This window comes from Lathyrus oleraceus, chromosome 6 (assembly GCF_024323335.1).
Source record: "Lathyrus oleraceus cultivar Zhongwan6 chromosome 6, CAAS_Psat_ZW6_1.0, whole genome shotgun sequence".
In the NCBI taxonomy this organism is placed as follows: domain Eukaryota; kingdom Viridiplantae; phylum Streptophyta; class Magnoliopsida; order Fabales; family Fabaceae; genus Lathyrus; species Lathyrus oleraceus.
This window is the reverse complement of record NC_066584.1, coordinates 96,556,921-96,573,471: the sequence shown is the minus strand read 5'-3', so window position 1 is coordinate 96,573,471 and position 16,551 is coordinate 96,556,921. Positions and strand designations below refer to the sequence as shown.

The window sequence follows — 16,551 nt, the reverse complement described above, 5'->3', positions numbered from 1 at the left end:
ACAAACATAATAAAGAAAAAACCTTTTATAATTAATAAATAATTCGATACAAGTACCAAAAGTATTGACCTCTAGGGCTTACACCAACAGAACCTCCGCTTCAGTAGATATGACCTTCATTTCGAGGGTGGGGTTTTCGACTAGGATTTTGGAAATCAATTCCTCTTCGACGCTATCCTCAGAAAGACCATCTCTCTCTGTCCCTTTGTCATCATCTAGGTTGTTTTTTCTGGTATGACCTTTTGAACCAATGGTTGGACCTTTAGGAGAGGTCACCTTTTTCTTTGGCATTCATCTCCCTCGACCCATCACAAGAAACCGAAAGACCGCTTGAATCTCCGATCAGGTCTCTAATCCGAAGATTAGGAGTTTAAACCACAATTGCTCAATTTTCAGCAACTTGGGATCTCTATTGGTGGTTGCAGAAACGATCGTCATCGCTTTTGCGTTCATCGGAAATCGCCTAATAGTTCACTGGAAATCGCCTTCCCACTATTCTATTCCTATTATTATAATTGCACCATTATTATTATTATTATTATTATTATTATTATTATTATTATTATTATTATTTTAACTTAATTGTTCAAATATTCATACGCAGAAAAATATCATTTTCCTATTTATAAACACTTTTAAAAAAGAAAAGAAAATAAATTTTACAACAAAGAATTGAAAAAATTACATATATTCAAACTACAAAACAAAGTATCAAGACAAAAAGTTAATCAGACAAAAGAATCAACTTTAGGTGCCATATTTCCAAACAATAACTTCAAGTCATTCTGCAAAGGCGTTAAATTCAAGTCCAAACACATAACCCTCTTACTATTCGATCTTTTCAGTATAGGAACTTCTCCAACAATCTTATTTTCCTTCATCAAAGAAAACTCTTCATTGACACCAACTCTGTGCCTTCTCATATGTCCTCCCAAAGCCTGGCCTAAAGAGAATTCTTTACCGCAAATATAGCAAGCATGCATTTTGGACTTATTCAATAAACTCAAATTTTGTACCTGTAGTTTGAGTTTTGTGGCATCTATTTTGGGTTTATTGTGACTAGCCCTATGGCCACCTAGGGCTTGAAATGAAGAGAACTTACGGTTGCATGTGGTGCATTCAAATTCAACACAACCAAAATGTTTCTTTGGTTTGGTTTGTTTGGGATGAGAGAGTAGAATTAGACAATTTGCTAAATCTATGTTCTCTACTCTTTCGTCTCTTTGCCGTTTCATGGATACGATATTATGCTACGTAAATAAGGAAGTGAAATACTCAAAATATTGTGATTAAGATGTTATGATGTTAGGTATTTATAGGCACTTTGGGATGAACTCAAGGAATTTGACTTTAATTATTTAAATAAACCAATTGTTGGAGGCTTTTCATTGTTTCATTGATGAATGTTTCAAATATGTGGAATCTTGGAAAGTAAGGGTTATGTACGGTGAAATTACGTGCTAGCCGACTTTGGAGATTGCATGTTGGCATAAGTGTGTAAAAAACAATTTTGGTCTCTAAATTTGTAGGATATAGATAAACATATTCTTATGATATTGTAACATGATTTTGAAGTCTTTTTATATATAAATAAACAGTGAACAAGTCTTTTGCGGCGAGCTACACCTATAAATTAAAGTAGATATCTAAGAGTTTTATAATCAAATGCAATAGATGTTATTATAAAATAACGAGGAAAAATTGAAGCAACTTTAGGAACTATATGCGACTAATTACTTCTCATTTTCGACGGAACAACCTCCATTTATACAAGTAATTTTGTTTTATATAATATTATATTATGAGAAACTTTTAGAGAAGGATAAGTTAAATTATGACTAGGATTAAAGTTGACATTTAAGAATAGGTTATGACTAGGATCAAAGTTGACATTTAAGAATAAGTTATATAACTACACAAATTTATGTTGAGTTTCAAACAAATTTTATTTTTAATGAAAATTAATTTTACAAAGTTAAATTCATAAGTCTTAAATAGTTTATAAGAGAAAATGGGTGATCCATTGACAGTGTAAATTTATTTTATACTGTCAATCAATAACGACCATGCATTCCGTCAAATCAGACTGAAAATTTTAAAATACTGATATGACATAACGAAATGATATATTCTTATTGGATGACAGTGTAAAACTATTTTACATGGTCAGTGCATCAGCATTAAATCCAATTTATAAATACAAAAATTCTCGTTTCTTACATTATTTGGGCCACCTGTTAGATCACTAAAATGGATTAATTATTAGGTAAATTACTCGTGAGTTGGACGAGTTTGATTAAAATAAATGTTTAAATTATTTTTATTAGGTAAATTAGATTAATTTTAAATTATTAGGTAAAAATCGATTTAATGATTGAAATATTTGTATGTATGATAATATCACTATGATTAAAATTAATTTTTATATTAAAATAATATAATATTAAGAAGTATGATAATTTATTTTTGTTTTTAGTTTGTAAAAAAATTCTAGTATAAGAAAATTTATATGATTATTTTGAAAATGTAGTTTTATGATTATATTTTTTCACGAATCTTAACATGTTCTTTTATGTTTAATTTAAAATATTTTTAGTAAGATAAATTAAAGAAAAAATAATAATAGTTAATTTAAATTTAACAAATTTAAAACAAATTTTATTATTTAAATTATTTTTGTAATCAATAAAATACTTTATTAAACAGATTCAAAAACGATACAAGCAATGGCGATCCAAAGATCCCGTCCAAATAAAAGCACAAGGACATCAAAACCCAAAGCTCAATTAAGGCATTAGTAGAGTTCTTATATGATTTCTAAGTATTGGGTTAATCCAACTACGATACACGATGTTGTCAATAATTTTGGGACCTATAGTTTTGTTGCTAATCTTATTCCCAAAGCAACAAATATTTCATAGACTATCTATGTGAAAGCACATTTAAGAATAGTTGCTTTCCACCCTTTTCCCTGGAAGTTGGTGACAATCCAATTCAATTCCTCACACCAGCCCTTAGAAGCATGCTTGATCTTTAACCAACTAAGGGCATGATCTCAAATCTCTCTCATAGTAGTGCAGGAAAAGAGAAGATGGTGAATAAATTCTTTTTTCCTGCAAAGTCAACAAGTTGTGTTATCAAGCAAACCAAAACGATTCAACCTATCTTTAGTGGCTAGTCTCTTACGACGATCCATCCAAAGATCATGCTTAGCTCTTGGTCTAGCTCCATTGTCAAACATTAGTTTCCTCCAAATAACCTTAGGCTGCTCCTCTTTGAAAGTTGTGTACATAGTCCTGGTCTGGTACTTAGGTTATTGCATCATCATAATCTAGGCCTAGAACTGGTTCACATCATGTCTCATCTTGAAGATGACTTTTAGAATCCAAAAACAAGATTGTCTAATTGGGAAAGTCATGGGGTTTTCCCCTTTCATATAGTTACAATGAATCTAGTGAATCCATAAGCTATCAGACTTACCATTCGGATTCTATAGCACACTACTAGAAAAGCACATTAAACACTCGGACGCGAAATGCATTTAACCTCGACTACAGAGGTGAGGTAACAAAGGGCGTCATAAAAAGTGAAAACTTTACCTCTCGGTTTTAAAAAACCGACAGGTGTGTGAAAAGGTCATGGATTCAATACCTAGGGAGACCTTTTTGGAATTTTGAAATGGCGAAAACACATGTCCCCTCGGTTTTGTAATTTCACCGACGGATATACCATACTTTCACATTGGTTATCTCATAAAATTGAGGGGTAAAACAATTTGAGTTTATAAATCTAATGTGGATTGCTCATTTCACTAAACCCTGTACTGAACATATAACTTCTAAAAATTGGTCAGGAAAATAGTTATATGAACAATTGTATTATATTTGAAGAACAACTTACATTGATTATGATTTTGAAGTATGTTGTAACTCATTAATCTTCTCACATTGTTTTATGGTTAAAAATCTCTCCAATATTTCAATTTCTTTATTGAACACTTCCTTCTCTACTAATTCATTCTTGAAAGCATAAAATTTGATCATTTGAAAAATGAACAAATATGAAAGAAAGTTGAACAAAAACTAGAAGTATTGGAGAGATTTTAACAATAAAACAATGTGAGATGAATGATGAGTTACATAATGCTAGAAAATCATTAATCATTGTATGATAAGTTTTAGATACAGCATAATTTTGCATATGATTATTACCAAAATCAATTTACTAGGTTATATGTTCAAAGAGGGGTTAGTGAAACAAATAATCGACATTGGATATAATAAACTCAACTAGACTGAACAAGATGATTGTTGCATAAAGAATCACAAAAAATATAATCTCAATATCAACAACAACAAAAACAAGAAAACAACAACATCAACATCAAACACAACATCAAGAACAACAACGTCAATAAACAACAACAATATAAATAACAACAACGTCAATAAACAACCTCTATGATTTAGGAACAAGAATAACAACATCGACAAAAACCACATCAATAACAACAACAACAAAAACAACAACAAAAACTCTAGGATTTCGGATCTCAATAAGAACAGCAACAACAACAATAACAACAACAACAATAACGACAACAACAATATGACAAAAATATTAGTAATGATGTTTGACGTACCAGACCTCTCAAGAAGAAGTAAAAGAAAATAATTTGGATCTCTGAAAAATAAAAGAGATTCCTAAACACATAACATCTCCGTATTGAATATGGTATGTGTTTATGGATCTCGTTGTTTAGCGTTCTTTGTTAGGGTTCTATTTGTGTCGTTTAGACAAATGAAGCTTCACTCCATTCTCATACTCCTTGAAGAATAAGTGTTCTTTTTATAGCTGGAGAAGAAGTGTTCTTTCGCTAGGGCTCGAGAAGTGAATGAGGTAGACATTAAGGGAGTAAAAAATATAAAGAGAATAACAAGAACAACAATAATGGAGAATAATAAGAACAACAATAATGAACCAAAGCAACAACAACAACAACAATAATAACATACCGAAGAATAATGGTGGGAGAGTTTTTTCGTTCGCTAGGGCTCCTTGGAGAATAAGTGTTCTTTCCTTGGATGGAGAAGAAGTGTTCTTTCGTTAGGGCTCGAGAAATGAATGAGGTAGACACCGAGTGAATAAAAAAATATAAAGAGTATTTATCGTGGTTAAACAGAAAACCGAGGTAACATATCCGACCTAAAATCTATAAAAAATAAAGGCGCATTTTTGGTTCCAAAAAGAATAAAAAAATTAGAGAGTATTTATCTCGGTTTTAATGAAAACCAAAGTAACATCTCCGACGTAAAATCTATAAAAATTAAAAGCGCCTTTTTGGTTCCATATAAAACATAAAACTGCATGAGCTGGAAATCGAATCTCAAACCATGAGCATATATTTATGTTGGTTTTTCATAAAACCGTGGTAACAAATTGATTTTTTTTAAAATAAAACAATGTGCTCCCGTTACACAAACCTTCGATTTTATATTGTTTATGGTGAAAGCTTCATCATAATTTTTTTATTTTTCATAGTGCCATCGTACCTAAACTGGCTTTGTTCCACTCTTGCAGGGAGATAATACTACGACCACCTTAGTTCTTTGTCCTGCAGATTTTCCTCCAAACAATTGGAGATTTTCTGGTGATGACCTAAGAACTAGACCATAAAAAGGACCTGTAAATATCTTCAACTTTCTTTATCACTTGCTTAGGGATGGGCAAGCAATGCATCCAGAAATTTTCAATGGTAAATAACACACTTTTTATAAGCTAAATCTGTAGCGGTGTATTCGTTACTATATGATCTATTGATTAAATCACAAGCAATGTATACAATGAATTAGAGTCGCCACCGCACTTTTATTTATCCTAAGGACTGGTTAAAAAGCGAACAAAAACCTAAGAAGTTTTACACGTAGAAAACTAATGAAAAAGATCAGAGATCGGGTAAGGGGTAAATTACGCAGAGGGAAGGTGTTAGGCACCCAATGCGTCCTAGGTACTCCTAGGGAGCCCTTTTCACAATTGTTGTTTGAAATTTATTATTTGTCATGACATAAGTATTGTCCAAACATGATTGGGATGATGAGGAAAGAATGTACAAATTAATTATTTTTGTGTTTGAACGGATGAACCCGTTGCCTACGTACCTTCCATCAAAGGTAAGGATCAAAACGCCGTAGTTCGGCTAAAAGATTTCCAAACATTTGTGAGTTCATTTTAAAACAATAGCACTAAGGTTTTACGTTATCCACGGGAGAAAACTCAACCTTATGAAACAACAAGTCCACCATGTGAGAAAAGCTTCAACTTGCTAGTGAGGGGTTAACCCTATAATAAGCAAGGAAGACTTACAATTCAATCAACTAAGGACAAATAGGTGAGATTAATATCAACCGACTAGGATAAATCAAGCCTATGGCTAATGTATGAAAACTTAATAAGCATGGACAAAGCCACAAAATCATTTGAATGAGTGAAGTTAATTGATTTGGAATTATTTACAAAGTGGGGTCAAAGTATGATTAAAGTCAATTCAAAGAAGCATTTACAAAATGGAGTTTGGAAAATCATGGACTTAAGGTCCAAGTTTCTAATTTGAAAAAGGGTGAGAATGTTTGCACAACATTTATTTCAAAGTTTTAAAACATGTGTGGAAAGGTTTAGGACACAATGGGATGAATGGAATAGAAGAGTGAATGTAAAACTTCTTAGGAGGGTCCACCTCTTGAAATCATATAGAAGATGATTCAAGTGGGTCCTTAGGAATAGGCTACAAATGAGCAATAATATGAACATGGTAACAGATGAAAGTAAATAAAAGCGGATACTGGATGCCACTCAATGGTCTTATACCTGTCTCCTAAAACAAGTAAGGATATCAGAAGCCACTCTATGGACTTACACTAATCTCCATCAGAATAAAACAAAAAACAAAACAGGGAAATCAACTGCCAATCCATCTGGACTTATGTTAACCTCCACAGTATGATCCTAGGAATACAAATGCCACATCACATGGACTTACAATGAATCCTCACATACAACAGCAATGCTCAAACAAAGAGCAAAGAAGATATGAGTGACCAATGAGGTCTTACACTCTATCTCTTCCATATCCTAGGAGCAAAAGCCAATCTACATGGACTTACAATTGTCCTCAATGGGAAAACAACAATGCGTCACAAAGACAAATGAAATGATCATGCACTAATGGCAAACAATGATGATGAATGCACAATGGCAAACTCAAGTAATCATGTATAAATGAATCAAGTAATCAATCACATAAATTCAAGTAGCACACACTATAACCATTCAATTAGGCTCAAACAAAAGGGTGAGGCATTAAAGCCAGCTGGAATAGGGTTAAAGTTGCTCTTAACCTTGCCATTGAGGGGCTAAGGTGAAGCAGATGAAAGGATATGAGGGGTGTGCCTCATCACTCTTATCTCTGGTCAGAGAGAGTATTGAATATCAGAAGGTGTGGGAGTTCAGAAAGATGGAACTCTCTCCACATATTAGACTCGATAGATCTTGGGTTTGGATCTCAATGCTACAACCATGTAATGGGAGCAAGGAGAAGACTCACAGAATAGTGGGAGATAGGCTACATATCTCTTATATCCACCAATTGCCTCAAATGAGGACTTTTCCTGCTTGGGACAAACATAAACAATCACAAACATTGCCTCTTAAGGAGGACTTCAGACAGTTTGCCCGGCCAAATAACAGGCCGGGTCTCCAGACTACATGAAGAATAGAGAGTCTACCTCAATGCAAATTGCTATTTAAGCAAAGCAATGCAAGTTCTTAAGAGAACTGAGCAACTAAGGGTACCTGCAATCAATCAAGTATCATCAGTACTCAGACAGACAACAATAAACATAATGATCAATCAACAATGTACAGTCAAACAATAATGTGCATAGCACCAAGCTCAAGTAGCCCAAGCACCCTACAACACAAACCAATTAGTTCACAATAGTCAAAAGAAATAACTCAATCATGAATCAACCTCCTTAAGGCATTAGCTTTTTAACCTGAAAAGTCAAAGTCAAGCTCAAACATAAGTAACAAGACCACTAGGACAAGCCTAGGGTCCAAAGGAGGGAAAAAACTTAAAACAGCAAGTGAATCATGATTCAAAGTCAAGATAATTCAATTAATAAGAGCCTCCAATTGGTCTCATATCCAAACTATGCACTAATTTCATTTTATGCACATATTAAGGCAAAGTAAGCAATGTTGCATCACATATGGACAACCAGAATGATTTCAATCCAAAAAAATATCAAAACAATACAGTAAATTCCACAAAAATTATATCCTAAACAGAGGGCATTCAATGAGCTACACATCAATTTTCATGCCATTTGGACAAAAGGAACTATGGGAATTAAATCAACATGTTAAAGCATGCAAAAACACAACCAAATTAAGTCACCAAAATGAGTATCAACCTCAATCCATTGGTAAAACAGTGAAATCAAATTAGAAATGAGTGGGACCAAAGCCAAATTAAAGCTTAATATGTTAGGAAGCACTCCATAAATTTTCATGTTCATAGGATAAGGGATGAGTATTTAATGACACATGTACATTTGTCACTCATAAAACAAACCAAAATTGCTAAACAGCAATCAAAAATCCAAATCAATTAGAAAACGGATCAATTAAATCCACAAAAATTCAGGGTGAAACCTAACATCAACATTGTATCTCATGCAAAAAATCAGGGCCATAGGCCTAGGGGAAGCATGGAAAAATAAATCATGAACTCAGCATAGCATAGTGTGACACATATTGTCACACTCAAAAAGAATAAATCATATCTAATAGACCAGAGGTCTAAAATTTACAAATCATATATCAAAATCTCCAGGAATGTGTCAAGAATCATCATATGAATTTTCAATTAATTTGGAGCTAGCATGAATATTTGGTGATTAAAATGGTAAAACACATGAATATTGCACACATGTCAAAAATCAATATACCATTCAAAATTCTACCAGGCACAACTTACACTACTATGCCTAAAAAATTCTAGAGGAAATTCTGAATCCAACAAAAAAAATTCCACCTAATTTGGATTAAGAATGAGTTAATTAGGATTTTTTGAAGATTGGTTAAATATTGAAATAATTATCTAAGTTTAAATGAAATTAAATTAATTCAGCATGGCAAACTTGTAATTACTTGCGCCATAGCCAAAACGACGCAGTTTCATTAAACTGCATGTCAGCACGCTATTGGTCCATTCCGGAGGGAAACAAGATTCAAATGCGCGGCCAGGGAACTGAAGATCAAAACACGAATTTTCCAGAAAACTCCAAGAACATCAACGTGTTCTTCATGTTCATACCGGTAAACAGCAAATCATCACAAAAATCATCATGCCATATATGGATCGAATCCTCATTCCACCTAGATCATGGATCTAACAATGATTTGACCTAACATAACTCCATTGGGGAACAACCCATTGAGGGAGCAAAGGCCAATCGGATAGAGTTTGGCTGCACAAGCAACTCTACTGGGGATATCATCAACTACTCTCTTGGGGAACAACCCACCGAGGAAGGAAAGCACCAAACAAGTAGATTCTGCAACAAACCACTCTACTCGGGGCGAACACACATCTGATGGATCGTATCGGCAAATTCTGCAACAAAATCCGCTCTACTGAGGATCGAAGAGTAATCAGGAAATCAATACAATCTCTGGATAACGGAGCCATCAACCGACCATACCGGGGATTGAAGGAGGTTCAACAGGCAATACTGCCACAACAACCGCTCTGCAGACAAATGCTGGGGAGAGATGGATGAAAATACTGGGATATCAACCCAATCAACCACGGAGTAGGAAAATAAATCCTGCTCTGACGAGAATAACAACCATTCTGATAGAGAGAAAGTAAACAACTCCGCTCGCGACTGCGCTGGGAAGGAATGACAACAACTCTGCTCGCGACTTCGATGGGGATATCAATAACAGCTCTACTGTTCCAAGGAGACAAATAAAGTCTGGGCATAGCGACCCACTAGAGAAAGTGGCGAGGCGCCAAGGTGACAAACCATCAACTGCCGAATCTTCCACAAGGAAATCATCCATGCTGAGGGAAAACTGCGGCTGGAGAACACTGAGTCTTCAACAACACTCCTGCTTGGGGGAGTCAAAATCCACAGAAGCTCTGCTTAGGGAACAACCTCAACAACCAAATCTCTGCTTGGGGGACAACCCCAACAATCAAATCTGGAGAAGAAGGATACAAACCAAACCAGGAGTATGAACAAATGTCTTACCTGTTGGAAACCATGCCACCCTTGGGAGAGCACTGAGAAATTCTTTGAGTATCCTTTTATCATTGTGAATGTTCACTTTGTTTAAAACAATAATCTTTGAAAAATTTTGTTTTTAAAACAATGATATTTTATCAATTAAAACATGCAAAACATTTGTTGAATTGAAACAAATAAGAGTGCAAATAATTGGATAAAAAGCTCAAATTTATTTGATGGAATGGTAGTCTGCAAATGGCAAGACTCCATAGATCTGTACAAATTTGAAATCAGTGATATATATTGGAAGAGGGCTACATTGAACATAATGATCCTTTCTCTACCAATTTGAATCTCGATGTATTCGAAGCTTCAGTTGACGACGAATCGAGAATCCTCTGACGAAAAGACAGCTGGTGAAACAGAAAGTCTTGTCAGGATGCAGTTACTTGCCGAATCCCTAATTCTTGCCTAGATTGCCCCAGAGTGAGGTACTCAATCTAGCGGGATACAAATATGCTTTTTTATCAAGTCTCTAACTTTTGCCTAGATCACCCATGCGGGTTCTCCATCGAGACGCTCATTTTTGCCTAAGCCGCCCTTTCGGGTTTTCAACTTAGCAAGCTATTCTGTTTTTCATTTGCATTTACTTTTTTTCTAGGCAAAGTATCTCTTAACTGCATCTGAATTCACAGGACGAGTGAAATCCTCCCCATCCATTGTTGTAAGCATCAAAGCTCCGCCTGAAAAGGCTCTCTTAACAACATATGGACCCTCATGGTTTGGAGTCCACTTGCCCCTGGAATCGGGCACGAAAGACAAGACTTTCTTGAGCACAAGGTCACCTTCTCGGAACACACGAGGCTTGACCTTCTTATCGAATGTTTTCTTCATTCTCTGCTGATATAACTGCCCATGACACATGGCGGTTAATCGCTTCTCTTCAACCAAATTCAGTTGGTCATAACGCCTCTGAATCCATTCAGCATCAGTCAACTAGGGACTTTGAGGGTATCAGGCTTCTTTTATTCCTTTTTTTTTCTATTTGAAATTTTTTTCCTGATTTTTGCTTTTACTTTGATTTTTTCACCCTCTTCTTTTGTTTTTTTTTTACATTACATTTGTAATGCCCCAGTTTGACTGATGCTGGGTTCTTGAGACGCAGCTGAATGATCTGCTTTTTATTGCTCAAGTGTTCGGGTAATCTCATCAGGAATCCCCTTCAACATCATCTTCCTCTGCTCCGAATACAAGGAATTCAAGATTGGGAGATGGCGTTGGATCATTATGTTCAATGGGTTTAGAAATCCCTGCATAATGATTCTGGATAATGAAAAGCTTTTGAATTTTAAACAAGCAAATCATTTATGCAGATGAAAAAGCTGTTTTTGTTTTTCATGGTTTTTTGTGATCACTGATTTCATGCAAAAAGCAAAAAGTGAAAACAAATGGAAAAACAAATGTTTAACAATGCATTAATTGAATGAAAACGTCATTGTATTAAATGTTGCCAACAATGTCATCACTTCTCCTTTTGGCATGGGAGAAGGGTTTCGAACAAAGTGAACAATTACTCTGATCTATGGATAACTGTTGGAACATCCACAGCGACCCAATTGTGGCAGACACCACCAGGAATAACAAAATTGCTCATATCCTCTGCATCTTCTTCAATGATAGCAGCAGCTTCCTCTTCAACGGACTGATCATCATGGATGAATCCTCCACTTGTGAACAGACCGTGCTCATTATATGCCCCAGAACAATAGCCAATGCCAGCCCGGGACTTGTTGTCTTCTAGCTCAATTACTTTCCCTAAACCAGCAACTGCACCACGTTCAATGGCCAGTTTTGCATCACGGTAGGAAGCGAATGAAGGAGACTTCTTCTCTATAGGTTCATCAATAGATAAAGCTTGGAACGGAGTTCCAACTTCATCCTCTGCATCAATATACGAGAAAGAAGACAGGTGGCTAACCAGGAGAGCCTTTTCTCCCCCTACCACAACCAGTTTTTTGTTTTTCACAAACTTCAGCTTCTGGTGTAGGGTGGACGTCACGGCGCCAGCCTCGTGAATCCATGGTCTGCCAAGGAGACAGCTATATGATGGGTGGATGTCCATTACCTGGAAGGTAACTTGGAAATCACTTGGGCCTATCTTGATAGGGAGATCAACTTCCCCAATGACGGTCTTGCGCGACCCATCGAAAGCTTTCACAACAACCCCACTCTGTCTCATAGGAGGACCTTGATATGACAATCTGGAGAGTGTGGATTTAGGCAACACATTAAGAGATGATCCAGTGTGCACCAACACGTTGGACATAGCATCAGATTTACAGTTCAGAGATATGTGTAAGGCCATGTTGTGGTCTCTTCCCTCCTCAGGGAGATCAGCGTCACTGAAACTCAGAGTATTGCAAGCGGTGATGTTTGCAACTATACTGTCAAACTGTTCAATAGTGACGTCGTGATCAACGTATGCCAGATCCAATACCTTCTGCAGAGCCTCTCTATGGGGTTCAGAATGCAACAGTAAGGATAATATGGAGATTTTGGAAGGCGTGTGTAGAAGCTGGTCTACCACGTTATACTCGCTCTTCTTGATGAGCCTCAGCATCTCATCAGATTCTTCATTCGAAATGCCACTCGGGCCAGCTGAAGAAGTAGGAGTTTTTTGTGTTGAGGAGGGTCTGGCGACATCAAGTGTCGGATTCTGACTATTGACGGCAGTCCCAACTGGACGCTCAGAAGGCTCAGAAGCAACAGGAGCCTTAGCAGGCGCAGAGAATACTCGACCACTCCGGGTCAGGCCGCTTACATCGGCAATATTGGTAACAGCAGTTGATGGCAAAGGCGCTTCGACCCCATCTTGCACAGCAACTGGGTTGTATCTGAACGGCACAGCTTTATCAGATGAATACGGCACAGGGCCGGCAGGTTTAATCACAAGGGAAGAAGAAGTCTTCGGCTTGCTGCTATCGTAGAGAATAACAACAGGCTCTGGTAACTTGAACACTGGAGATATAACATTAACCTCAGGTTCGTCCTCATCGACATTGCGATTCTGGAGAATCTCAATGGTCCCTTCGTCTAACAATTCTTGCAATTCTCTTCGCACCTGATTGCAACCCAAGCGGTTCACTGAACAGATACGGCACTTATCGTGGTCATGTTCCATATAACTGTATTGACACAACAAACGGTGCAGCTCCACCAACGATTGTCGAATATGGCTCACATATTTGACTTTATATTTCCCAGGGCATCCCTGGACCATATTCACAGACTTCCCATGCGAAGGCAATGGGTTCTTGGTAACATTTGGGCCCGAATCTTCGAAGCTCAAAATTCCACATCTCATAAGGTCCTGGACCTTAGTCTTGAGTGGATAGCAGTTCTCGACGTTATGGCCAGGGGCACCGGAATGATAAACGCAGTGTTGATCCGGTTTGTACCACCACTGTGGATTAGCAGGAATAGCAGGAGGATCCCTGGGAGTAACCAATTTTCTCTCCAACAAGGAGGGATAAAGCTCTGCGTATGACATGGGGATAGGATCGAAGCTGATCTTTTTCCGGTCATAACTCAAATTGGCTTGATTTGTTGTGCTTCCACGAGGCTAGTAGGCCTGTTGCTGTGGGCGTTGCTGTTGCTGATACTGTGGTTGCTGATACTGTTGCTGAGGTTGATATTGCTGATGCTGGGCAGCGAGAAGTTGCTCCATCAGGGCGCCAAGTCTGGCGACTTCATCCCTCAGTTCACGGTTCTCTTGTTCTAGCTGATCCATTACTCTTGCAGAATTGGCTCGGGTGTAATACCGGTGAGTCAGCTTGTCTTCAAAATAAATGAAGAACACAGAGTTAGGACAGGGAGACCAGAAACAAGGGTACCTGCTTATGCAACATGATGCATGAAATGCTTGTGCGGATGCTCTGTTTTATTTTCAAGGAACCCTTAGGGTATTATTTGCAATATTTTGAGTATTTAAGCATTTGGAATTTCACATGGAAAATATCTCATTCAATATATTGGACAAAGAAGTACATCAATTTGATTCAATTACAAGGAGAAAAGGAAAACAACATCCTATGGATCCCTAGGAGCTCTGGATGCTGGAAGACGAGAAGTGCACAGCTTCTTGATCTCTCTCTCATAAGCTGCTTCCATATCTGCCTTTGCCTTAGCAAGCTGATCGTACTTCCTCTTCCAAAACTTGGAAGACTGAGGAAGCAAAGAAGTCCAAGTGTCGTTCGGATCATCGATCACCTGATGCTCAAGAAACTCGATCAGAGCATCCTTCTCCTTAATCTGTTGCAGCAATTCCTCTCTTTCACGGATCCAGGCACGTGAAAGGTCTTCTTCTCTCAACTCCTCTACACGTTGGATAGGGAGGGTTGAAGGCCCAGCCACATCCAAAGGTGTAGGTCTCGGATAGTCGTATGGCATCAGGTAGGTGGCAGCTCTCTGTCTGACCCAAGAAGTATATGGCTCCAAAGCAATGCAATTCTTCGGACCCAACTCGTTCCTACTCTTCTTATGGATACTGCGCCAAGCGCGGACAAATCTGGCTTTCAGGCCTTGGGGATCTTTACCCTCCTGAAAGAATACACCTTCTAACAGAATGTTATGAGGTTTATCCTTTAGGGGGAACCCGAGCTGACGACGTGCGAGTATAGGATTGTAGCTGATCCCACCACATGTACCAAGAAGAGGCACATTCGGGAACTCACCACAATAGTCGATAATCTGAACGGTATCATACGCGCGATCGTACCAAGAGATATCATCATTAGTGAGAGACATGAGCCTCTGGGACCACCGTAGACATCCCTTGTTCTCCTTAAAAGCAATGGTCTGCGGCAAGTGCGAAATAAACCACTTGTACAGCAAAGGTAGACAGTAGACAATAACTCCACTACCCTTCATATTCCTCAGGTGCAGAGAGAAATAGGCATCGCCCAACAAAGTCGGGACTGGATTAAGAACTGAGAAGATCCTAATAGCATTCATGTCCACGAACTTGTCGAAGTTGGGAAATAGCACTAATCCATAGATGAGTAATACAAACAAAGCCTCAAAGGCATCCTCACTCCTGGCTTCTCCATAAAAGGTAGCTTGAGCGACAAGGAACTCGGAAGAAAAACCCTGAATTCCACCTTTGGTAATCAGATTAGCTTTGATCAGGTCTTCATCTATATGCAACAGACTAGCAATCTCACGAGCAGATGGAATACTCTCTAGGCCACTGAACGGCACTTGATCCAGAATCGGGATTCCAATAATATGAGAGTACTCTTCCAAGGTTGGCAACAGCTGGAAGTCCGGGAATAAGAAGCAGCGATACAGCGGATCATAGAACTGGGCAAGAGTGCTCATCAAGCCCTCATCAACTTGAGTAGTCAGCAGAGGCAGAAGCTTCCCATACCGAGCTTTGAAACCCAAGGGATCTAGTACATAAGATGTCAGATTCCTTAACTCTTTTACATCTGGTTGTCTGAAACTGTACTTCTTTGTATGCCTTTTTGGTCTTTCCATGTCTGAAAATTTTGCAAATAAGCCCTTTTAAGTTCCTTGAAAATTTTCTCTTTTTTTTCGGTGACATGAAATGTGGATGAATGCATGAATGTATGAATGCAACAATCACACTCAAGGATCAAGCAAAGCACTCCAAACAAAGGTCATGGGAAAGCTCAACGTATCCCTAATATCAATCATCCATTTTGGTGGATTTAGGTTTTCACCTTATCAACACCCAAGTTCCATTGATATTAACGGTACATGAACCGGCTCTGACATCCCTAATATCAACCATCCTTCTTGGTGGATTTAGGTTTTACACCTTATCAACACCCAGGTTCCATTGATATTAACGGTGTCTGAACGACTCAACCATGAATCACGGGTTTGTTGATAGTCACGAGCATGGAGTCTTGGTTAGGAACCACCCAAAGGGAGTGTACTAGGGTTTAAACCTGCCAGACATGTTCTACCAGAGGTTCCCATAATCATCGTCCCATCTTTCGAATATTATCGGAGGAACGAATACTCGTATTCCAAAAATATTCTCAAGAGAGACTCTTATGAGTGTAGTATCGCGTAACAATCGCATCAGATCTGACATCTGAACGACCTCCGCACTACGTCCTAAAAATAGGCCAAGATGGGTTTGGTAAACTAAGGTCCTTGGCTTCTAAGGCACATGATTGAAGGAATAATGCCTAACCACAAATAACTTGTGTGACATTATTAATCC

General features: G+C 37.7%; 1 protein-coding gene across 1 annotated transcript; it reads right to left on the bottom strand.

Moving 5' to 3' along the window:
• Positions 1 to 597: 597 nt before the first annotated feature.
• Positions 598 to 1,458, bottom strand: LOC127093226 (zinc finger protein ZAT11). Its single transcript, XM_051032131.1, has one exon. It carries the CDS (start codon positions 1,233 to 1,235, stop codon positions 729 to 731), a length of 507 nt encoding a protein of 168 aa, XP_050888088.1. The 5' UTR covers positions 1,236 to 1,458; the 3' UTR covers positions 598 to 728.
• Between the last annotated feature and the right edge of the window lie 15,093 nt (positions 1,459 to 16,551).